The 25447-nt window shown below is 35.5% G+C and overlaps 2 protein-coding genes across 3 annotated transcripts in view; both read right to left on the bottom strand.

The window, feature by feature from the left end:
• Nucleotides 1–296: 296 nt before the first annotated feature.
• On the bottom strand, nucleotides 297–13492 carry LOC107690941 (alpha-N-acetylgalactosaminide alpha-2,6-sialyltransferase 2-like). The gene is made up of 10 exons (XM_016489379.1): nucleotides 13120–13492; nucleotides 10507–10872; nucleotides 7907–8150; nucleotides 5247–5412; nucleotides 4727–4901; nucleotides 4301–4439; nucleotides 3818–3921; nucleotides 3530–3613; nucleotides 2366–2465; nucleotides 297–1476 (listed from the first exon to the last, which is right to left on the bottom strand). The coding sequence occupies exons 2-10, from the start codon at nucleotides 10647–10649 to the stop codon at nucleotides 1306–1308; spliced, it is 1326 nt and encodes a 441-aa protein (XP_016344865.1). The 5' UTR covers nucleotides 10650–10872; nucleotides 13120–13492; the 3' UTR covers nucleotides 297–1305.
• A 4664-nt stretch (nucleotides 13493–18156) lies between these two features.
• LOC107690939 (centrosomal protein of 131 kDa) overlaps nucleotides 18157–25447 on the bottom strand; it is a 23673-nt gene continuing 16382 nt past the window's right edge. For both annotated transcript variants that reach the window (XM_016489378.1, XM_016489377.1), the window contains 8 exons: nucleotides 23642–23749; nucleotides 23113–23230; nucleotides 22203–22277; nucleotides 21169–21311; nucleotides 20456–20633; nucleotides 18883–19079; nucleotides 18696–18756; nucleotides 18157–18592 (listed from right to left, as the gene is read on the bottom strand). In XM_016489378.1, coding sequence (XP_016344864.1) covers nucleotides 18521–18592; nucleotides 18696–18756; nucleotides 18883–19079; nucleotides 20456–20633; nucleotides 21169–21311; nucleotides 22203–22277; nucleotides 23113–23230; nucleotides 23642–23749 — 952 coding nt within the window. In that variant the 3' untranslated portion in view covers nucleotides 18157–18520. The remainder of the gene's footprint in view (nucleotides 18593–18695; nucleotides 18757–18882; nucleotides 19080–20455; nucleotides 20634–21168; nucleotides 21312–22202; nucleotides 22278–23112; nucleotides 23231–23641; nucleotides 23750–25447) is intronic.

Genomic DNA, 25447 nt, shown 5'->3' on the forward strand with positions numbered 1-25447 from the left:
TAGATTTCGCTCTAAACACTTTTAAGGTTACTTTTAAGTTCAAGTTCGTTTGAAACCAAACTATATAGAATTGATTTCCACACAATAACTAAGGCCATATTCACTCATTTTGGACCCGTATCGATTTCCGCAGAGTTTAACTTAAGGTTACTTTTAAGTTCAAGTTCGTTTGAAACCAAACCATATAGAATTGATTTCCACACAATAACTAAGGCCATATTCACAGCATTCTGAGACAAAACGGAGGCATATCATTTATACTCAACAACACCATTTCAAAGGATTTATTATGAGCTTAAAATACGCCCTTGCTTTGCTGCAGGACCAACTTTCAATTGTTGTTACTAGCATCCGTTTCCAAAAATATTTAACCATTTTATAAAAGTGGAATGATATTTGAACTCCTGAACCAGGAGTGTGGTGAATCTCTAAACCAGTTAATTTGCCCAGAGTGTTAAATTACTTGGTAAACAATTTGTTAAATACAATCAAGAGATAGCATCAAATGACCAAACAGACCATAGCAGGATCAAATAAATCACAAAAGAAATTCACATTTTGATTCAAACAGCTTGTGAACCATAAGATATTGCACTTTAAAGCTTCCAAGTAAAGTTAAGCCGTAACAGCCTAAGGCATAAAAAGTCTCTTAAAAACAGAAAACCCTTCTTGATTTCCACATGATGCAACATGGCAACAGGTACATTTTGAACAGACCATCTAGAAACATTTATGCTCACACACCATGTTAAAAATAGAGGATTAAGAATTTAAAATAAAGTCAGTTAAATTATTCTCTTTGGTTGATTATTTTTCACTTAAGTGTGATTCTCTGAATCGTTTAAACTCTCGCTGTTTCTCACACGTCATGACAGTCCATCGTTTGAGAAGTCCTAAGGCACGTATTACAGAATCTTTGTACGTGGCCCAAAGCATGTAATTCATCCTGCCCGGCCTTGACGTGAAATGATTCATTGTGTGAACAAATAGCAGCCAAGAACACAAGAGTTATTCAGTTATTCCTGAACACTATCTATGTTTACAAGGCCTCTCCCTAAAACACATAAGTCAGCCATTTCTCTCATATGAACTGACTCAAAAGACAATCAATCCAAAGTATTGACTACATAGCTTCTGCACATAGTTTTTTGTTGAGCAACATTTATTAACTTTTCCTTCAGAAGGCAAATATGTCTAATACCGAGGGGAGAATATCAGGTTTGTCCTGCACACGCCTACCAGAGGTTTTTCAGTTCTGACAATAAGAGACACCCTATACAATGTGTAGCGTCCATCCATTTGTGCTTATTGGCGCATGAAGAGATTGATCAGTCCGGCATTATGCAGCTCTTGCCACAACCTCATTTCCATTCGCATGTCATGATTGGCATAGAAATGCACTGCACGTCGCTGTTTGTCGTAGTAGTGGTCTGAATACAAAGTGTAGTCAGGGGTCATGAACCCGTAAGCATCAACCTGTTAATAAAACAAACATCATCATATCACTAACTTTCCTTGGCAGACAAAAAAGGTTAAAAGGTGAATATGCCATCATTTGAAAATAATAATAGGCTTTGAATCTACACTAAAGCCTAACTGATAGTATTGCCATTGTTTTTTTGTTTGGTTTTGCGTCTGTTGCTGAAGCAGCCATGTAATTTTAGCTTGTTTCTATGAGTCTTTGAGCTTTGATCATGACTCGTGTTTTACCAGACTCGCACACGATCGTGCCGCATCTCTAGTGCAATGCTGTACCAGGTGAGCTTCCGAGCAAGTTTACTACAGAGAAAAGCCAGTTATGTGGAGCTGGTTATGTTTTGCAAATGTCAAAATGTATTCTAAACAAATCATGCATATGGTAAAACGTTTTTGAGGGCCTAACATAGTATTATGCAAGGAACCGCATGAAAATAATACTTTGTTAATAGATAATCTGCCCCACAATCATAATTCGTTTGAGAAGGAACAAAAACAGCAGTGAATTTTATGTATAGGAACATTTTGAATGCTTTTTTGATGAGCCTGGGTTGGTTTTATTACAGCAATACTGTTGCTGTGCATCTTTAATATGTCACAATCAAGGTCACCTGTCCTGTCTGGTTAGACTACACATCTAGCATATGTTAAATAAGTATCATTAAGAAGTGTTTAAACCTTTGACAAACTTGTGAAGTTATTCTAAGTGTTTGAATACAAGTTTAGGTACAATGATCTTTACAACACTGTCATTATGTTGTTATCAATTGCGACACACTTTTAAAATTGGACAGAAAAGGATATGGGTGTTGCTAGTCATTTTAAAGCTTGGCACATTCTTAAGTTTGATTTCATTAAAATCTCAATTAAAAAAACAAAGCAAACAAACCTGGTCACATGTATGAATAGCAGCTAGGAGCATCACGGCTCCTGTCGACGGCCTGTAAATTCTTCTCGCGCCTGTTTTCAGAAGGTTTGAATGCAGGAACCTTGATGAGAAAAAGGAAAGTGTTAAACTTCAACACATACATAGAAATGGAGACCAACAAAACAAAAAAGATTATCCAATCCATTTAAATCATCCAACCAATTCTGGATGATCTGTGGTCAAAAATATTTGGACCACAAGACCAGTCATAAGGGTCAATTTCTCGAAATTGAGATTTATACATCACCTGAAAGCTGAATGAATAAGCTTTCCATTGATGTATGGTTTGTTAGGACAGGACAATATTTGGCCGAGATACAACTATTTGAAAGTCTGGAATCTGAGGGTGCAAAAAAAGTCAAAATACTGAGAAAATCGCCTTTAAAGTTGTCCAAATGAAGTTCTTGGCAATGCATATTACTAATCAAAAATTAAGTTTTGATATATTTACGGTAAGAAAATTAAAAAATATCGTCATGGAACATGATCTTTACTTAATATCCTAATGATTTTTGGCATAAAAGAAAAATCGATAATTTTGACCCATACAATGTTTTTTTGGCTATTGCTACAAATATACCCCAGCGACTTAAGACTGGTTTTGTGGTCCAGGGTCACATATTACTCAGTGGGATCTTTGTTCTCACACAATTTCAACTGTTCTTTTGAACTCTCTATTCATCAAAGAGTCCTGAAAATGAAAATCACAGTTTCCACAAAAGAAGAAGAAATACGCACAACTGTTTCCAACATAGATAATGATAAGAAATATTTTCTTGAGCAGCAAATCAGCATATTAGAATGATCATGTGACACTTAAAATTCAGATTTGCCATCACAGGAATAAACTACATTTTAATTTGAATTTAAATTAAAACAGAAAACAGATTTCAAATTGTAATAATCTTTCACAATATTATAGTTTTTACAGTATTTTTGAACAAATAAATGCAGAGACTTCTTTTAGAAACATTAAAAAAAGACTCCAAAGTTTTGAACAGCAGTGTGTATTTTGGAAGCAGTCCTTCAATAAGCGGGATAATGTGCAGTTGATCTCTCCGTCTAGGATTAATTTTGCAATAACTACTATCCGAGTGTACATTAGTGTTTGTTTGCAAAGCTTACCTGTTTCTGAGGTAGCGGATAAAGTCTGGGTGGTAGATTTTGAATTTTTCTACTGTCACATCTTCTCCAAAGTATGTAGGGGGACTGAAAGAGATATGCATTATAATTAAATTGAGTCTTCTTTGTGTATATAATGTGCTATATTATAAAAGTGTCAATTATTTACAAAAATCAAAACAGTGAGAGTTGGATGTCGTGAGAGATGGGCTTTATCTGTTGTAGTGATCAAGGATGCGCATAAGGAACTTTAGACGTGTCAGTTTACATAAAGTTTTTTATTATATTTACTTTTTGCTGCGCTCAGGGCCTTGATCAATTGCTGTGTGTGTGGAAGCCGCCTTCATAAGAATATAATCTCTGTCATGGTCTGGCAGGAATATGTACCTGGTTTCCTACACAGATGGAGATAAACAGAAATAAGAGATAGTTAGCAGCAAACAACCTCCCAACTCAACATCAACACACTTCCCTAAACAAAAGGGTGTTTAACTTTTAGAACAAGGCACCATCAACACCGTGGGTTCCATTTCCAGGGAAGACATACCTTGATTGCAGTGTAATAAAATGCATAATGTAAACGGTGAGAAAATGCTTTATTAAAGCTTTATTATCAACTTTCACACGCCGTTTTCTCTGAATCTGAGGATAGTCAAATCAAAACCAGTCTGTCATAGAACAGATCATAGTCAAAGGACTCAATTTCACTCAATAAAATATAATAATTTTGACAAACAGAGGAGTTAGTGAGTCTTATCTTTTAATAATGCTTACCTTGGATATAGGTGGACCTCTGTAGCCTACGCGAGCATAGCTACGCATGGAGTTTCGCATGGTGTTGGTTGAGAATGTGTAGAATGAAGTCCGCGATCCCACATCATTCTCAAACCCTGTAAGAGCCGCACCATTTACCCTACAGATGGGAGACCAAAGAAGAGAATTATTGTGATATTAATCAATAAACATCATCAACCTTCGTTTTTAGAGAGAGAGAAGAGTCTAAATAATTAAAACATAACCAGAAACATTGATTTAAAGGAAAACTACATCATTAAAATAATCATACAAATCAGTCAGGCTTTCAGACAACAGTATCAGATGTGCACAAGACATGTAAATACTTTCTTTCTGAGATTTGCCTCACTTTGAGGAGCACCAACCTAATAAATATTATTATCTCTTAATGATCAACCTCCTCACCTGAAGACATAGTCATGTTCATCGATCTCCTTGCCTTTCCTTGAACCATTCAGTATTCCACCGTTTCCCACCACAGCACAGCGAATGCACTCGGATCTGTGTGCTCTATTCTCCCAGTCATCAAACATCAACCGATTTGCAGGTGTATTTAAAATTGCCAGTGAGCTATTCAAAACTGTGAACAACAGACACAAATCCAAAAAAAAAAAAAAGAAGAGAAATGGTTCATGTTAGACGTATCATGTAACTTTAACCCCTAATTATTTATATAATAAGTTTAAGTTCTTATCTGTTAATTGCTTCGGGCAATAGTGAATTCTGTGTAGCCTGTTTAAAATTTTGCATCTAGGTTTTAGTTTTTTCTAAATGACTGTATTAGCTAAAAATACTGTCAAAACCCAAGCACAAAAAGTAATGGCACGGCTATATCACTCTGAAACCTTGGACAATAAAAAGACTGAGCAGGTAAATCTGAAGTTTTAGAAGATTAGTGACTTGAAGCAGATCCCCAAAAACACACCTTCAGCACTGACACTTCCCCAGCCGTGTGCTCCACCGTAGTGACTCAACCGCTGGTACTCTACTGGACTAAAATGCTTTGCCCATTGGAGCACTGGAATACTGTGCAGAAACATCTCAGCAAATTGAGTCTGAGGCACACGCTTCCTAATATTGTTGGGACAGTTCTGCAATAAAATCAAATATTGAGAGAGAGGTTAGTATATTTTAGGGCAGTTGAAAACACTATTTTCACGTTTAAACAACAATGGCTGACAATTAAACGCTAAAAATCGAGATTTTAAAGCAATTGGACCTGTTTTTTACATGCATTACAATACAAAACAGTATTATTGTAAAATACTGTTACAATTTAAAAGAACTGTTTACTATTGTAATACATTTTAAAATGGAATTTATTCTTGAGATGGAATTTTCAGCATCATTACTCCAGTCTTCAGTGTCACATGATCCTTCAGAAATCATTCAAATATGCTGATTTGGTGCTTAAGAAACATTTCTTTTTTTACTTTTTTTTTTTTGCATTTCTTATAACTCAGAAATAAAAAAAAAACACATAAAAAAGGGGAAAAAATAAAACAAAAATAAATAAAGAATTGAACATACAACTCAGAAATACAAAAAACATAAAAAAGGGGAGAAAAATAAAACAAAAATAAATAAAGAATTGAACATACAACTCAGAAATACAAAAAACATAAAAAAGGGGAGAAAAATAAAACAAAAATAAATAAAGAATTGAACATACAACTCAGAAATACAAAAAACATAAAAAAGGGGAGAAAAATAAAACAAAAATAAATAAAGAATTGAACATACAACTCAGAAATACAAAAAACATAAAAAAGGGGAGAAAAATAAAACAAAAATAAATAAAGAATTGAACATACAACTCAGAAATACAAAAAACATAAAAAAGGGGAGAAAAATAAAACAAAAATAAATAAAGAATTGAACATACAACTCAGAAATACAAAAAACATAAAAAAGGGGAGAAAAATAAAACAAAAATAAATAAAGAATTGAACATACAACTCAGAAATACAAAAAACATAAAAAAGGGGAGAAAAATAAAACAAAAATAAATAAAGAATTGAACATACACAATAATAACCCCCCCCCCCATACACACACAAGAGGAGGAGGTATAATAAAAAAATTAAAAATTAAAATAAAAGGTTAATTGAAGTCCATACATTTCAGTCATTTTAAGTCCTTAAAGTTCAGTCCATTCAGTGTATTTCCATAAAGTAAGTACTTCACATATATGAAGGGTGGGAAAAAAGGGGTGGGGTGGGGTGGGGGGGCATTCACTGTAAAACACTTAACATCTATTTATGTACTATCTATTTTCCTGTGTATTAACCATTTCGACCAGTTCTTATAAAATGTATCCATACTTGGTCTTAGAGAAAAGGTCATTTTCTCCATATCAAACCTTTACAATCACTATCCACTCTTTTTTTTGTTGGTGGATTCTCATCCAGCCATTTCTTGGTTATTGCTTTTTTACTAGCAACCAATAACAATCTGAGAAGGTACTTGTCTTGAGCATTAAAATCAGTTGGTATGTTTCCTAAATATATTAGTACCAAAGCTATGATCAATCTCAAAACCCAGTAGTGATTCTATTTCAGTCATTACCATTAACCAGTATGATTGGAATACCGGACAGTTCCAGAATATATGAAAATAATCCGCCATTGAGTTGTTACATCGTCTCCAGCAAAGTGCAGATTCTGGATTACCATTCTGTAAATATTTCCTTTTTGGAGTAATAAAGAATCTAATGACGTTTTACCATTATAATTCTCTCCACTGACCAGAACTGGAGGTTGCATGCTGTGACTTACATATGTTTAACCAATCTTTTTCCGTTAGAATTCGGCTTCGTGCTCGCCAGCGTTGTCTTCATTTTCCGCTGTTTGTTTCTTATTTTTCTCGGGTTTTTGGGATGCTTTGCTTCTAGCCTTTCGTTGCGTCTCACCCTCCATGTTTACTAGTTAATTTCAAAGAGTATAATGAATTAAATTCGGGGAGAATAACACGTTTGTCTGGGAGCTCTCACTCTACGCTGCTACTCGCCCCGACGCCATACCAGAAGTCAAGCAACATTTCTTATGATTATCAATGTTGAAAACATATATGTGGAAGCCATAATACATTTTATTTCAGGATTCTATTATGAACAGAAAGTTTAAAATAACAACATTTATTCTTTTGTACATGTCTTTACTGTCACTTTTGATCAAATAAATGCATTCTTGCTGAATAAAAATAATTTCAATTTCAATTAATTGAACAATAGGCTATGTATTTTTTGTATTATAGAGCAGATGGTTTTCACTATGGTCACAGTTGAGTTGTAATGTTTGGTTGTTTTAATTTGGGACATTTAATTTAATATTTTTCAGTGTCACCTAAATAAATTGCTGCTGTTCTGTTGTGACTGACTAACCTTAGCTTACTACATACTGCTTTGCTTTTTCTCCGGACATCCGCTGGCTTTTTGCTGAATTTGAATGACCATTACATTTGAATGACCACAGCGTTTGTACAAACACTTCAATGAAACTGACTTTAAGCAGGTGGCTTCTGCACTCACTCACGATACTAACATAGACACGATAGTACATAATACTAGGCCCAAAACACACTCACTGTTTGTGAAGGAATGTCATCTGTGGCATACCGGTCACCAAAAAAGTCCAGCTCAGTGGGTTTTGCCACTGGTTTTAAGGAGTTTGTGATTGACTTTGCTTGATCAGACTTTGCATCATTTCCTGACTTCTGAACATCTGATTTCTGCAATGAATTTTGCCCCAGCTCTTCAGCAGTGTCCAGTTTATTCTCAGCAGACGGTTGATATTCCAAAGAACTGCTGTCATTCTTGTCAGAAAAAAACCTGCAGGCAAGAAAATAAAAAATAAGCAATGTTTGTCACTTCCTAACAGCAAGAATGAAGCCAAAGACCACCAGCTCAATTAAAGGGGCCATTACGAACAGGGAAACCACTGAATCGTACATCAATATTTCACGGTTTGCCATAGAAAACAGCTGACTTGATATCTGATACATCAGCAAACACATCTTAATGAAAACAGGTATGACAGCCGTCTGATGACTTCATAACTGGGGCAAGTGCCTCGTTGTTCAATACAATAAAAAGCAGATGATTGATAAGAGAAAAGGAAATAAAAACTATATATAAAGTAGAGGTATAAATCAAATGAAAGCACAAGGAAACTGATTACTGGCATCATACTTCAAAATTCATAAAGAAATGGTTCACCCAAAAATATAAAAATTGGTCACTCTCGGGCCATGTATATGAGTTTGTTTCTTCATCGGAACAAATTTGGAGAAATTTAGCCTTACATCACTTGCTCACCAATGGATCCTCTGCAGTGAATGGGTGCCGTCAGAGTCCAAACGGCTGATAAAAAACATAACAATAATAGTCAAGTAATCCATATGACTCCAGTCCACAAGTAAAAAAAAAAAAACATTAATGTAAGAAAAAAATCCTTTATTTAGATGTTTTTAACCTTAAACCATCGTGCCAAAATATGAGTCTATAATTTATGATACCTCTTCTTCCCCTGTTGTCCTCTCACATCAAAATCTACTGACATACAGTATTTGTTTAGAACTGTTTTGACTGTTCTCACTTATAAACAGTGCTTGATCTGTGCATATTTCTCTCCTGATCCAGAGGTCAACTTTTTCCACTGGAGGAAGCAATATGACAGATAGAGGACTTGTATTTTAGTTAGAATCAATGGTTTGAAGTTATAAACATCTTAACGATGAATTTATAACAAACATGCAGGTTTTCGCTATACAAGATGCTAAGTGATGGACTGGAGTCGTGTGGATTACTTGTGGATTATTGTGATGTTTTTATCAGCTGTTTGGACTCTCATTCTGACGGCACCCATTCACTGCAGAGGTTCAAGACATGTAATGCAAAAACACATCTACATCTTCGATGGCCTGAGGGTGAGAGCATTTTAAGAGCTTTTTTTTTTTGTGTGAACTACAGCTCATTTTCGATTCATTATTCTCAAACATTAAACATAATTATAGAGTTACTGGTACAACAGGTTTTCAAAGGGTAATTTTGAAATGCCATAAACTACTAATAACAGAACCACAAGTTTTAATGCCAGCTAGTTTGTGCCATTTCCTGACTTTCTGTTTTTGTTTTTTTTCCAACCATGCTTGTGTTAAAATTAGAGCTTTGCCCTTTTAAAAGCATCTGGGCTACATTTCACATAACAGACCCTACTTTCAGAGCAATGATTGTGCACTTCTCTAGAGAATACACTTCACCAGAGTTAAAGCCAAAGCCGAGCGATTCTACGCCTGACTGAACTAAAGGAGCAGACCCAAAGCCGTAGATCTCATGTTGTTCATTTCTGTCCCTTACTGGAGAACAAAGCAGATAACTAAGGAAAGGTGATATCCCAAATGGTTTCCGCCTAACTACTTAAACATCTAAGGGAGTTTATTCCTTCCGCTACCAATTTTAGCTGCTCATTGGGACATTTATAAGCCTCTATTATTTGTGAAGCTGTTTTGGAACAATATGTAGGCTGGCTATTGTGGAAAGTGCTGGGCAAATTAATTGAAAGTAAAATCCTCCCTTCACTACCGAAAACAGAGAGACAACAAAACATAAAATCACTCTCTTAGCTTGTGACACTCGTCTCCATAGCAACACCAAACATGGCTTCATGCTGAAATGATTATCAGAGGAAGTGTGCACTGTGATCAAGAATCTCAGGAGACAACGTGCGGACTGTGACATCACTAACTAACTAAATGACTGACTAACTGACAAATGGAAAAACAGCTCAACCTTAACCTTAATCCAACTTCCTCAGTAACTTTTGTTGTTCATGCATTAAAATAGGGCTGGCAGTCAATTAAGATATATATTTTTTAATTGTATTAGCACATTAACTTAATGCTAACAATATTTAATAATAAGAATGATATGCAGCAATGCCATAGAAGAATAATTTTGGGTTCCCCAAAAAACCTTTTAGTGAACTATTTTTTTTCTCACTAAGCAGAATATTTAAAGAACATGACAAACCTTTTTCCACTATAAATAACTTTTTTTTTTTTTTATGGATATGTTCCAAGGATGTTAAAGGTTCTTTATTGGCATCTGGGTCAATCAAGAATCTATAACATTCTCTTCACAAGTTTGTAAAGATGTCCACATAAAATTGAAAGAGTTCTCACTTTACCTGAAATGTTTACTTGGGAGACTCATCACTTGCCATGGCACCTGAATCTGCGTAGTCACGCAAACCACGAATAACATCAATAACGCGACACCCAATAACCCAATGAACCACAGCAGAAGCCTCGAGGGCAGCCGGCATGTCATCGTGCTACTTTCCTTGTGTTGCAAGTCTGCGTTCCCAAGAACGTCTGGTCACCTTGTAAGCACATGAGCGTTCTCCTGAGGAAGGGTTGAAGCAGTGTTTTGATGAAACTGGGGTTTAAAAGTGCTCCTCAAGGGAAAGGGTTGGGAGGGTCGTTGCCAGTTAATTAGTTGGTTTTGAGCTCTGGCTTTCACACGTGGGAGTCTCCCGGCACCACCAGGACTTCTGTGAGAGGAGGAAAAAAACAAGACAGTGAAACTCCACATGGCGGTTTCTAGACAGTAATCCCGTTTTAATTAAAGGGCCTGGAAAACCAGGAAGATGTGATTCTGGTTTCAAAGTGCACCTTTGCTCAAAGAGCGTTTTAGATGCTAATGAATAGTGTCAAAAAGACTGCAGGATTTGACAAAGGAAGAAAGAGGGGGGAACGGGTGAAAGGCAGAAAGAGTGAGCATGAAATTACCATACAGACGGAAAATGTGGCTGTTTTCAGAGTCGTATAAAGGAGAGGGTGAGGGAAAGCCTGAGATACTGTGGTAAAATTGCTTGTTAGTAACTCTCCCCCGAGTAGCGGTTCTTCTAGGAAGCCAGCATTACTCCCTGAGGAAACATTTCCCTATGACCACATTTCACTGCAAAAAGTGATTTTCTTGTCTTGTTTTCCAGTACAAGTATCTAAACTTTCTTAAATCAAAATAAACGTACATAAGAAGCGAAATGCATATTAGGTCTTGTTTTCTTACTTAATTTTAAAAGTTTTTTCAGAAAACATGACTTAATCATGTAATTTTGCTTCTCAAGTAAATGTATCTTGATTTAAAAATGTTTAGATATTTGTACTGAAAAACAAGATCACTTTTTGGAGTTCGAATGCAGCTAAGTAAGCAAAAAGTAGGCCTATTTAGCACTTAACAAAAGGAAAGGTTTTAAAACATCTGACGCCCACTTTTCTCAGAGTTCACAGTCAGGCCCTCACTAAAGGAGAATCAAATTAACCCCGTCAGACCCTGCGACCACTGAAATGGACATCTCGTGGTTTTTGTTTTTTGTTGTTGTTTTTTGTAATACGATTACTGTCTCTTCACTGATTGGTCCCTGACCAACCAATCACAATGAATACATGACTCCTAACTTCTGATCTGATCGAGCTTCAGGCATCACAAAAGACAAGCATGGCTAACCGACTAGACAGGACCTTTTATATGCTAATTTATGTTCATGGTAGCCTCATCAACTTGTACCTATTATAATCTTGATGCTATCAAGTGAGAATATTAAAAGTTATTTTAGGGGATCTTTTGAGGATTTTTTTTTAAGTTAATGTCCAACACAATGAACATCAGGACTTGAAAAATATCAGCAGGAAACTCATGACATAATGCAAGCATCGCAAAAGAAATAAAATACAATGTTGTTGTTTTATTGTATTTTATTGTATAAAATACAATAAAATACAGAGAAACAAATTCTAATGTTAATTTTTATGATGAACATTATCCTTTATTATTAACAGTATTAATATAACTTTATTTGTCTTCAAAGTGACTATACAACTATCATTCAATTCATAAGTGTTGCTAAAATATGAGGAATTTTATGTTTCTTCAGTCTAGGTGTCCATTGTAGAGGAAATGGGAAAAAAATTGGTTAATGGTTAAAAAATGTTGAGTTGGCACAAATCTTATTTCAATATTTGAAAAAGCAAATATCAAAAGGATAATATATCACATATATCGCTTAGTGGAAAAACAAAATCAGGTCTGAAGGTTTGTTAATACAGATATAGTGACATTAACAACTATTTGAAAGTAATTTAAGCAGAAACTTTCCAAAATGCAGAACCTTTCCAAAATGGCCTTAGGTGTGCCATTCAACATTCACGAATCATTAAAATACCCTGAAGGTTCACAAGCCACAGTTAGCAGTGATAAATCCCATTAAGGAACAGAAAAATTGCTGCAATTACATATAATTCTCAACTACTCTGTCTCAAATACCATAGAATAAAGCTGAATTCAGAGGCACAAAGGCTTTTATTATGAGTTTTTTGTCTTCAGAATTCATGCTATTCTTTCTCTGTCATATGTGGAATGAGAAGAATGCTAATCGTGAGAACTGGTTTCAGTATGTGGAAATGTTCCATTAACTTTTACTCTGCTTTACAATCTCAGTCGGAGTATTGTCTGAAAATTAAACCATAAACCAAAGTCCATCTCTTTTATGAAACTGCATCGAATTTCTCTTTAGACGTAGAATTAAGAAAAGAAAATAACAAATCTCTCAAAATGAACTAATACACAACATAAAACACAAAAAGAACCAGCTTCACATCACATCAGACAAAGTAACTGTCCCCAAATGTAACATTCGAAGTCTTCCAACTCACAGCAGCCCTTTAATCCAAGGAGAACTGGCAGAATATGTAAACAGACACAGAAAAGAACTGTAAAACATGTCAAAAGAGTCTCATACCTGAAGGGAAAGTACTGTCAAGCGAAGAGGGGTGAAGTCGAGCAGCAGTGTGCCTGGTTTAATAACATAACTCTGTCACACTCACACACACTGGGCTCGAGAGGCGGCCCTATTGTGAAAAGAGTAACAGCTGCTAGCAATTGGTCAACTCCCCTTCCCCCTCCCCCAAAGGAAGACATAAAATACGAGAACAGACTCACGACTCAGAGCTGGGTGATAACAACAGTGATGAACAAAACAAACCATGGCAAGTCAGCTGACGTTTGAAGACAGACCCTGGAATGTGCAAACTCGGGCATCAGAACGACAGATGTATGGATGCACACGTATACAGAATACCCAAAATGACATGCAGCGACATGCTGAAGACACCCTGGGTTCAAAGAGCCAGATAGTCTGCATTATCACAGCTGCCATATTTACATACTAGGCAGTTATCTTCACACTTTTCCACACAGTGGCCACTCCTCTTCCTGGCCATGGTCAGGTGTGCAAAATGGACACATGGGGACCTAGACTTGTTGAGAAATAAATAGGCTACATGTAACTTGTGGTTAGCCGCAAAAAGCTGCACAAAACAAATGCAGTGCAATTTATTAATAAGAGGCAAACTAGAGGTCAGAAATGTGGGCCAGAAGGGAGGACTTTCTACAGATGGATGTGACTCACAGATTGGCATTTACATTATTTATTTAGCAGACGCTTGTATCCAAAGTAGCTTACAAATGAGAAAACAGAAGCAATTTGAACTGGGGACTGAGTTAAAAAAAAATAAAAAATACTTGAATTCAGAACGATGCTTTAAATTGATCAAAAGTGACAGAAAATACTTGTATAAGGTTATAAAATGATTTTGATTTCAAATAAATGCTATTCTTTTTACTTTTTACTGAAGAACCATTTCCACAAAATATTAAGTAGTACAACTGTTTATCACATGGATTATAATGAGAAATGTTTCTTAAACAGCAAATCAGCATATTAGAATGATTTCTGAAGGATCATGTGACAGTAATGATGCTGAAAATTCAGCTTTGCATCATAGGAATAAGTTACATTTTAAAATATATTAAAATAAAAATAAAGTTCATTTAATTTGTAAAAAAATTTCATAATATGAATATTTTACTGTATTTTTAGTCAAATAAACACAGCTGTGATGAGCATAAAAGACTATCAAAGACTTTCCAAACTTATATATATATATATATATATATATATATATATATATATACATATATATTTATTACAATTTAATTACCGTTTTCCTTCATATTGTATTTCATGGTGTAACAAATTAATTTTTTCTAAATATAAATATTCCTGATTCTGATGAGAATCATGAAACTGCATGCACATTATAGACAGGAAAAATATGGCAATGACTAATCTTCAGTCAACTATCCAAGTGAAAAATAATAGAAAAAAGATTTTTTAAGAGAAATTAAATTTGGTTATCTAGTTAGATAAGTGCTTCAAAACAAGATTGCAATGGATTGCAGTTCAGATGAAACTTGGAAGTTCATTCCATCAGTGATTGTGGAACAACTTGAATAGAATAGATGGACAAAATGCAGGGGATAATAAAGGCAAACAAAATGCACCGGATCTGAATGTTGTCTTGGAAGTTGGATCTCTCAGGGAGGGGACTTTGGAGAACGGGAGTGATTATAATTGTTGGGTATTGCAAGAGGGGGGAGAAAAAAAAAAAAAAAGAAGTCAACAAACTAATTTTAAAGATTTATTTTCGTACTGTGGAGATTCTCTTCTTCATTTTTCGAAAACACAGCTATTAAACTCAGACCAACATACAGGATGTGGGTAAAAGAATCAAATTAAGAGCTACACGTTAAAGGGCACATTTAAATTACTTAAACATGCAAAAAACAAAACCTTATTAAAACCATGAATAGGAAAAGGGGAAATGATCTCAGACATTAATTAAAATAATAAAAGTAGTGTTTTTTTTTTCAGACCACAGTTACAAAAGGCCAGTAAAATGGCGACCGGCGCTTGGCTATTAAACACTACACTCACAAAAGAATGGTTTATTGGCACGAGTGGGACTGAGAAACTCTGGCCATGCCAACCACGCTGCCATTCGAAGGTGAAAGACAGCCAAAGACCTGCATCTGCTGCCAAAATGGACTTCTAACCTTCATGAAATGCATCTGAAACATTCTCAGAATGTTCTAACATTTTGAACCTCACACTGGGGTTCTGATAGAATGCATCCAACTGACCTTGGATACACACGCACACATTAAAATGTGATGTCAACAGGTGACTCAATCTCAGTATTTACGCTTGAGCTGCACTGCAGAGTCTGCTGTGTTCTGCTAGTGAGGACACTCTGGCGTTCCCTCTCTGTCCTGAAATGAGACACCTGATCCTCTCATTAGAGAACGGGAATGAGGCACTTTTCATTCTGACCTTTTCGATGTGGCTGCGTTCACTAAACAGCTCACACATCAGGAAGAATCTGATATACAAAATCCATCAAAAAAAATGGTACAAGAAAGCAGTTTCACATTGGGAAGTAGTTGGTCACGGCTCGCTCACGTTGTTCAACTTTTGTTAATTTAGTTTGGCAAGTAAATCAACAGAAGTTTTTATAAGGAAGTTCTCTTTGGTTACAAAACCTAAAGTTGCCCAATCAGATTAAACATCTGGGTCAAACTTTCCCAAGATCTAACATTCACTGCTTTTCTGGCCTGTGCCATTATTGTTCATTTTAAAGGTTTTAGAAAAATCTCCTCATAAAACCAAAAGTTTTGCAAAAAATGAAAGGGAGAAAAATGTAGGGACTTCATAACAAGAAACAATGGAGACTTGTGAGAGTTTTGAAGCACCTCCCCCACCCTGCCACCCCAACTCCTGCTGAACTGCATTTGTTCCTCTCTTGGGCAGACCGCTTGGTATACAATGTGGAGAGAGAACGAGAGAGATTGGAGGGCTTTTAGCTGTGCTTTAAACCACAGAACCAATACCAGTCATGCTACATCTCCCCTAGCTCACAGTAAATTTTCCAAGAAGGAGGTTCCTGGATCAACATCTTGGTGTTAATGCTAGAACAACATTAAGTAAAAATTACTTCCAAACAATGGACTACACCTAAATTCAATGGGAAAAGATAAGTTTGATAAAGGCAGTTTTTAATGTTAATGTTATTAATAATGCTATTAAACCCTAAAATCCAATTGGCTGGTGCTGTTCCAAGATGTTCTGGGTTTTCACCTTTCAATGAATTCCCATGACTTTTCAATGATCTTTCCAGTTGTTTGAGATTCTTGGATTGGGATTTTTTTTTTTTTTTAATAATTTTGATTCAGATTAAAAAGCCATTAATGAATCATTCAGACCAATGTGTGAATTGGAGCGATTCATTAAAAATGCCTTAAAATAAAAATAAAAACTTAAAATAAAATAGTATTTTAACCTATTATAATATTTATTAATATTTTAACCATCTTTGATTATTTTTATATATTTTATGTTTATGTTATGTATTTATAGTTTTAGTATTGTTGTCATTGTTTAGCTTTTATTTTTGAATTTTATTTTTACTTTATTTATTTCAGTTTAGTTTTAGTAACTGTAGTGCTTCAAAGACAACTTATTTTATTTCAATTCTATTTCAATGACTGAAAATAATTTTAGTTAACTGCTTGCAAGGCACTTTTACTCGAAAATATTTTGTTCTTGTGTAGAGAAAGTATATATTAACTATGTTTTCCATTACTTTTTAGATTTTATTCAATTCTATGACTACGAAAACACAATTTTAAAATCCCCTGACACTTCCATGACTGTGGGAACAGTGTATGTTGATTCAGGAACGTCCTACTTGGTGAATCAGTCACTGTGTACCACATCCTGTTGAACCCAGCTCTGCTTTTCCTAATCATAAGCACTGTCATTCTCTTAATTTTCTATCCATCCGATATTTTTATCTACCCAACTTTCTACATCCATCTCAACTCAACCTCAACCAGGTCTCTCACCTCGGTTTGTGCAAACCAACTGCACATCGTACCACTGTGAGAGCTGCTCAATCTACTGTCAGTCTCTATTAATCTAAGGAGACACTCTATACTAATCTTCACCATCTACTGCTTTGCTGTCAACAAACCTTCTAAAATCTCTATCGTCTAGCTGTGCTGCCATCATTTCTCTGATGTCTAAACTAGAACTGGGCCTCACTGTGGGCTCTGTGTAAGCATTTTTGGGTGTCCTGGGGGCTTCTGGGACATCTCCTGCAATGTAGAGATAGCCCAGAGGGGTATCGGGACAAAAGGCATCTGTATGCAACACACAAAAGGCAGGGGGAGTTGGGATGTTTGTGTTTGAAGGGGGGTTAAGCCTCTCCTCTTTAATGTAAAGGGTTAACTTCTCTGCTCGATTTTATAGCCTTTGCCTCTCCCATGTCTCCTGTCTACTGTAACCTCCACCCATTTCCCTTATTCCAGTGCTGGAGAGAGAGACGGGAAGAGGGTATGCAGTTACAGAAACATCTGGAGCAGTTTACTGTGAATGCCTTTGTGCCCCACTGCCCAGCAAAAGGGGCTTTCCACTTCTTGGGTGAATTTCACAAAAGCATGCAGATTTTACCCCCAAATCAAAATATGAAATGTAAAAAATGCTATTTTGCATAAAGAAATTGAAGCTTATTTTAGGACCAATTTCCATGACAATTTATCACATTTTGCACACAATGCAAACTGTCATTATTGTTTGACATTTGAGGGTTTTGCAATTCCCATTAATCTCAGTTGTGATCAGATTTCCATTTTTATTAAAAATGACTATAGTACAAGCATAAATTAAAAGTTAAAAACATGTTGTATAAATACAACTTAAATAATATATATTTTTTGCAATGTAGAAACTGTTTATTTTTGCTTAATGAACTTAATTTTTAAAGACATTTCTTACTTCTATATTTCGATTCTGGGGTGAAATATGCACAAGTTTATGGGGCGAGGTTTTATAAGATTCAACAACATACTAGATCTAAACTCTAGTGAGGAAATTGTGTTTTTATTTTTTTTTCCTATCCTTAAATTCATTTGGCTGTGTGAAACCGGTGGCTGAAAGGAGTCTGTAATTTGGTCATATCCGTGAAAGAGAGACCCACAAAAGCCTCTCCAAGATTAAATTCTTCTCTCATTTCTTGCCTTGTTCCCATGGGAATGCCAAAGGCCGCCTTTCTGGATGAGAAGTCTGGTGGAACCAAAACGTCCATCCAGAATCCATCAGTTCATCCAAACAACCAAAAGAAATAAAACAGAAACCTGACAAAAAAAAAAAAAAAAACACAACGTGAAAGTTTCTTTGTCCAGGAGGACGGTATGACAGAAGGGAAGGGGCTGTGGGGGATTTCAGTGCCCTAACTTGTCAATCATTTCCCTAACAGCTGTTTTCTCTGCTGTTCCAACAAAGACTCGAGATGATCTGCTCTCTTCACTGCAGCCTGAAAGACAGAGGAAATACAAATAAGTTAGTTGTAAATCAAAACGTATGCGATGCTTTACTGCAACAAGCAAATACACTGAATCAGGTTTGTTGCAGCTTACCTCATGCTGCTTGCGCAGGTTATTAACAGTCTCTTCCTTCTTCAAAATAGCCGACTTCACTCTACAAAAGAAAGAGACCAGGAACTCACATCAAGCATATAGTAAACACCTCATCTGCAGCTTTAATCCAAAGCTAATTATTTGTTCTAAACGAGGAACTAAGAGGAAAATACTCTTCAATCCTGACCTTTGATGCACCTCTGCAAGCTCTTCTTCTTTCCCTCTTGTCACTCGCTCCACCTCTAAACGGAGTCGTGCCTTGGCCTCCGAGACCTCCATCTTCATTCTCCTGTTCTCTTCCTCCGTCTCTACAAGCCGTTCTGCAAACTCTTGTCTGATCACTTCTGCTAGACTGCGGCGCTCATCTGATAACTTGTCACGGGCCTGTGAGCCATTCCATAAAAAGAGACAGAGACAAAGCATGAGAACGGAAGTTGATTGAAAACCCCCGGAAAACAAAAAAACAAAATGATTCTTTGGAGCATAAATCTCATGAAGCAATTTTAGCATTGCATCACTTGCTCACCAGTGGATCCTCTGCAGTGAATGGTTGCCATCAAAATAAGAATCCAAACATCACAATAATCCACATGACTCCAGTCCATCAATTAATGTCATGTTAAGAGAAAAGCTGTGTGTTTGTAAGAAAAAAAATCCATCAAGGCACTTAACTGTCACTTCGGGCCAAAATAAAAAATTCTAATCCATAATACCGCTTCATCCAAGTGAAAAAGTGTTCTCTCCTGTTGTCCATTAAAATCCACATATGTTTAGAACCGCGTTTGCTCATAAATGCTGCTCGATCGATGCATATTTCTCTCCTGATTCAAACTAGATTACTTTTTCACTGGAGGAAGCGTGCTATAAGCGTATTATCGATTATGGAATCACATTATAGCTGGAAGCAACGGTTGGAAGTTAAAAACATCTTAATAATGAATTTGATTATTACAAACACACAGCTTTTCACTTTATAAATTAATTGAAACATTGGCATTAACTTGTGATGTTGTTATCAGCTGTTTGAACTCCTATTCTGACGGCACCCATTGACTGCAGAGGATCCACTGGTAAGCAATTAATGTAATGCTAGATTTCTCCAAATCTACTCAGATAAAGAAACAAACTACTCTACATCTTGGATGACCCAAGGGTGAGTAAATTTTAAGCGAATTTGAATTTTTTGGTGAACTATTTTTTTTTAAATAGGCTTCATTGATTTATGAAATTCTTATAATTTTAGGATGAAATATAAATATGATATTCACCCCTGTAGCTAAGTGAATAAGTTATCTAACCACGATCAGTAATCCATTTTCAGTCGTTCCTCACACTGGCATTGACACTCAGGCGTAACGTTAAACAGAAAGGGTCAAAGGTCATTCAGTTGATCACACTTCCAGAGAAACAAGCAGTATAGCTTTTATCCTGTAAATTCTAATCACTTCTTTACTTACTGAACTACAAGTCAATATTTTTTATCAACTCAAAGTAACGGTTTGTTACAGCTTGTGAGACTTAAATCAATCTAATTATTTATACAGTGCAGTTCTAATTACTGACTTTTATTGATTAGTATATAGTTAGGACCAATTATCAATAACAAAATCATTAGGGAGCCAGAATTGTTACTTTAAAAATGAATCCTTATGATTCCCCTCTCTACCAAGGATTGTAGATAGAGCCTGTCGATTTATAAGTAACCTATATGCGTTAATGAGTGTGGACAAACAAAGCAGCGCCACCATAGCGATGGTTACCTGGGTGAGGTCGCTTATCTCCTGCTCTCGTTGTCGTAAAAGCGACTGCAGCCGGAGGAGCTCTGCCTCCATCTCACTGTGTTTCTCTCTCATCTCCTGCTGTTTCTGCAATGCTGCCCGCTCCGAACGCTCCAGATCTCGGAGCTCGGCCTCGTATTTCTCCCTCAAACGCTTTATCCTGCACACACATACCATACAAATTTACATTCAGTTCGAAAAAAAACACAGTCCTTCCGCCATATGTTAAATGGATGGGCTTATATGTAAATGGCAGTACATCCGGAGTGCAAATAGTCTAGAAAGAGCTCAAAAATGTGGCCCACAAGTATTAGTTTTATTCAAAACCTGCTGAAAGTATACAGGTAGCAAAACAGGATGCAAAATTGAAATTTGAATGAAATGTAAGGAACATCAAAGCTAAACACCAGTCTTCAGTGTCACATTATCCTTCAGAAATCATTCAACTATGTTGAAGGTGTAAATTACAATAAATAATTTCACAGAATACAGTATATTTTGAATTATAATTTAACTCATGATGGTCTACAAGCAAACTTGTCAGAAGGGAAATGAGTAGCACATACTGCGTCTTACAATCTGTGCTAATTCAACACATGGACATTTACTTTTACTGAAGTGCATGTGAGAAGAACTGTAACATCCTGTGCCACCAGAGACATTTAAGGTCACACAAACAGGAAAGGGAAACACACCGGTTGTCAGACGCTCTCTCACACTCCTCTCTTGCCCCTCTAGTCTCCTCCTCTAGTCTCTGAATGGCCAGCTCGATCTCTTTGTCTCTCCCTCGACGCACTTCCTCTTTAAGCTCCCTTTCTCTGCTCAGCAGCCATGCTTCCTGTGAGAGGAAACACAGTGTTCTGAGATCACCACAGAGACTTTTTATCCTTACATACACATGCAGTTGTAAAGCTTCTGTGACTTTGTTAATACAGAGATATTTGACAAGATTTGTTTGACCCAGAGGTGTGTAAACACACTAAACCCGAGAAATTACACCAAGCAAGTTACTCAGTTACCACCTTTAACTCCTGCTGACATAAGATGGAAAGATGAATTATAATAGAGTAAAAACAGAAGTAAAATAGAGTTTAAAAAAATACAATAAAAACTGTGAAGTATTATTACAATTTAAAATAGCTGTTTTTGATGCTCAAGAAACACTTCTTATTATTATCAATGTTGAAAAGAGTTGTGAAGCCTAATATTTTTGTGGCCACAGTGATCATTTTTTAACTTTGATGGATATAAAATTCAAGAGAACAGTATTTATTTGAAACAGAAATCTTTTGTAACATAATAAATGCCTTTATTGTCACATTTGATCAATTTCTTGCATCCTCTCTGAATAAAAGTATTAATTTGTTAAAAATAAAAAAATCTTACAAGCTTTTGAAAAGGAGTGAAACAATTTGAAACTAACATTTAATAATGTTTAATCTTAAAAACTGTTCGTGAAGTGTAAATCGGGCAACTTTCACATCTGAGAGTCTCAGAAAGCAGAAGTGGACACTATGATTATGTAATTTAACTCCCAGTTGACCATAACCGTAATGTACTGAGAATTTTAGATGTGCATACACACATACAATACCTCTCAAATATGTATTCTCTCACTGCAAACATATAACTATAAAAAAATATGAATATAAAAATATGCATAGAACAAGATAAAATATATAAACTCATCATTTCTGCTTGATAGACTTGTGAAGACACAAACACGTACCTCTTTTTTCATATAATTTTCTTCCCATGTCTGTTTCTCAATCTCAAGTCTTTCCTTCAGGGCCTTTATTTCAACCTAATGTGAAAAACAGCCAAAAACACAATTAAAAAGAACCAAAAGAACGAGATACTATTCTATATCACCACAAAAAAAAGGTGCTTTCATGTGACTTTCTTCAAACATTGCACCATCAAACACATTTACACATCTCTAAACAGACACGTACAGTAACTTGAGTTCTGTGCCTGAAAGCCTCAGGCAAAAAAATAAATAAACAAAATGACTGGGTTTAGATGATGCATGGAAGGAGGAAAAGATGAGTGCTGAAATAGCATGGGAGTTATTCAGAAGACATTTCCTGACACCTTTAAAACCGGATGGTATCAGTAATACTGAAAGTTGCAACACATTTACTTCTGGCTTCCTGTTTCTTGTTGATAGTTTGTTTATTAAGACTGACTGCATCACATTTTAATGCGTGTATGCGGTTTAATTGGTTACCAGTGCTTTGTATGACTCTTTACAGTGCATTTTTTAGGCATTGCTCACAAAAAGTATTAGTAATACAACAAAAGCATGTTATCTGACGTGGTACAATTTCTGAAAGTCATGCACACAGCCTGAAAGATATAGTTCACCACAAAATGAAAGATCTGTCATCAATTACTTGACCTCATGTCCTGCCAAGCATGTATGACTTCCAAAAAAAAAAAAAAAAAAAAAAAAAAAAAAAAAAAAAAAAAAAAAGGAAAACAAAACAAAACAAAAAAAATCCAAGCTACTTTTTTCCATACAATAAAAGTGACCACACACGACCACTTTCAAAGAAAGAGGGTAAGTAAAATGATGAGAGTATGCTTTAATACATATTTGTATGTACCAATATGACTAGATATTGTTGATGTTTTACCTGATGTCGTCTCTCCTGCTCTTCTCTGCTCTTCTCCAGCTCTTCTCTCAGTGCTCTTGCTGCCAAAGAGCTGTTCCCTTCCAACTGCTTCCTTAAGTCCTCCAGCTCAGCATGCTGCCTATATAACACACAAACACAATTCCATTTAGTTATAACTTAACTTTCATCTAGTCCCTCTTTTGGACACTCAAACACCAAAAAAAAAAAAAAAAAAATTTTTAAAACAAGATAAAGTCACTTAAGAAATCAATTTGACTCGTTTTATCTAATATTCTTACATTTCTTACTCAATTGTCAAATACATTTTTTCATGTTTTAAGCATAAATCTGAATAACTTTAGTTATGTTTGCTAAGAAAGAAAAGCTAAATCGTTCATCTTTTTTGATATATTTTTTAAAAATCTATCAATTATAATAACATGAAAACACATGGAAGTTTCTTTAATTATTTTAGAAGTTATCTGCTAAGACTATTCCTGGCTAGAAACACTGTTCAGAAATTTGACCTTAAATAACCTTTGAACCTGACCTGGCTGCCAGCTGTGTGATTCGCTCCTTCTCCTCTGACACTTCTTTATACAGACGTCTCCTCTGCTGCTGCAGCGAGTTCTCCTCTTCCTGCAGCTGTTTCTCAAACCTGAGACACAAACCCACAGTTATTTTCTCAGTTGTACATAGACTTTCACTGAATGTGTGTTCTTAGAATTCTATGTATGGGAAATTAAGACTTCATTCTTGTTTTATATACAAGGATTTTGTGCCACTTACATAAAACCCAAAATCCTTGCAAAACCCTTATCCACATAATACCCACTTATAAACACTGAGCAAGAGGTGTGTTTGCGTACATTTTGCTAGTGATCTTGGCAACAGTAATTGAAGACGGGCAAAGATTTTGGGGATTTTTTTTTACCTTATGATCTTTCAGCCATTATCTTGCCTTATTTATGTGAATAGGACACAACTGTTACATGAAAACATGTACTCCGCACTCAAATTGGGAATGTGTTTGTCCCAATTATCTTATTTGCATAAAGTGAAACAGGGAAAAAAATAATGCAGAAGGAGTGTGCAAATTACATTGTTTATACTATATATTGTTTCCCGCACACACAAAACATGGTCACACTTTCTCATCTGCTTCTCTTTCGGTCATACACGCATAACCAAATAAGCACACAAACTCATGTTGATTTTATTATCCCCTATGAATAATCCACAATTCTGCCAGAAATCAGTTATAGAGAGTGAGTTCACTTTTCAGGACTGAATGGAGAAATTAATGGAATGTGGGAGGAAAAATATGCCTCCTCAATAAAGCCAAACACATTTAGGCTTACTTGATTACATTGACTTTTATTCACGATCCACACAAAAATTGATGGAATAGTTCACCAAAAAATTAAAAGGCCATTATTTACTCCCTCTCATGTTGTTTCAAATACTTTATGCTGTTATTTTTTGATGGAAAATAGTCAAAGCTAGTGTGTGATGTGTGTTCACATCCAGATGATGCCAATTTTGAAATCTGGACATAAATTCTTTGAACACAAAGTATGGAGGGGAAATTACTACTTAACCTACTGTTCAAAGGTTTGGAGTCAAAAATTTTATTTATTTTTTGAAAGAAATAGATTTTTGAAAGAAAATCACTTTTATTCAGGAAGGATGCAATAAAGTGATCAAAAGTGACAGACTAGACATTTATGTTAAGAAACATTGCCATTTCAAATAAATGCCGTTCTTTCGAAACTTCTTTTCTTCAAAGATTAGAATGATTTCTGAACGATCATGTGACACTATAGACTGGAGTAATGGCTCCTGAAAATCCAGTTGTCATCACAGAAATAAATTGCATTTCAAAATAAAATAGAAAACATTTTTTTAAATTGTAATAATATTTCACAATATTACTGTTTTACTGTATTCTTTATCAAATAAATGCAGCCTTGTTAAGCATAAGAAAGCTCTTTACAAAAAAAATTGTGCTGAAGACAAACCTTTGAAGAACGGTAGTATAAATTTCATTCTGGTCTTGAAATCGATCATATGGCTTCAGAGTCTTAAGGGTGCTTTCACACCTGTAGATCGATTGCTTTGTTCCGAAACTTTTACAATTAAAATTATTACAATGTTGCTTTTTATTCTTGGTGCGGTTCGCTTTCACACGGCACAGTTTCTAAATGGACCAAATTTGTTAAAGGGGTCATATGATGCGATTTCAAGTTTTCCTTTCTCTTTGGAGTGTTACAAGCTGTTCGTGAATAGATAAGATCCCTGAAGTTGCAAAGACTAAAGTCTCAAAACCAAAGAGATATTCTTTATCAAAGTTAAG

Source organism: Sinocyclocheilus anshuiensis, unplaced genomic scaffold, assembly GCF_001515605.1.
Source record: "Sinocyclocheilus anshuiensis isolate Anshui unplaced genomic scaffold, SAMN03320099.WGS_v1.1 scaffold1885, whole genome shotgun sequence".
In the NCBI taxonomy this organism is placed as follows: Eukaryota; Metazoa; Chordata; class Actinopteri; order Cypriniformes; family Cyprinidae; genus Sinocyclocheilus; species Sinocyclocheilus anshuiensis.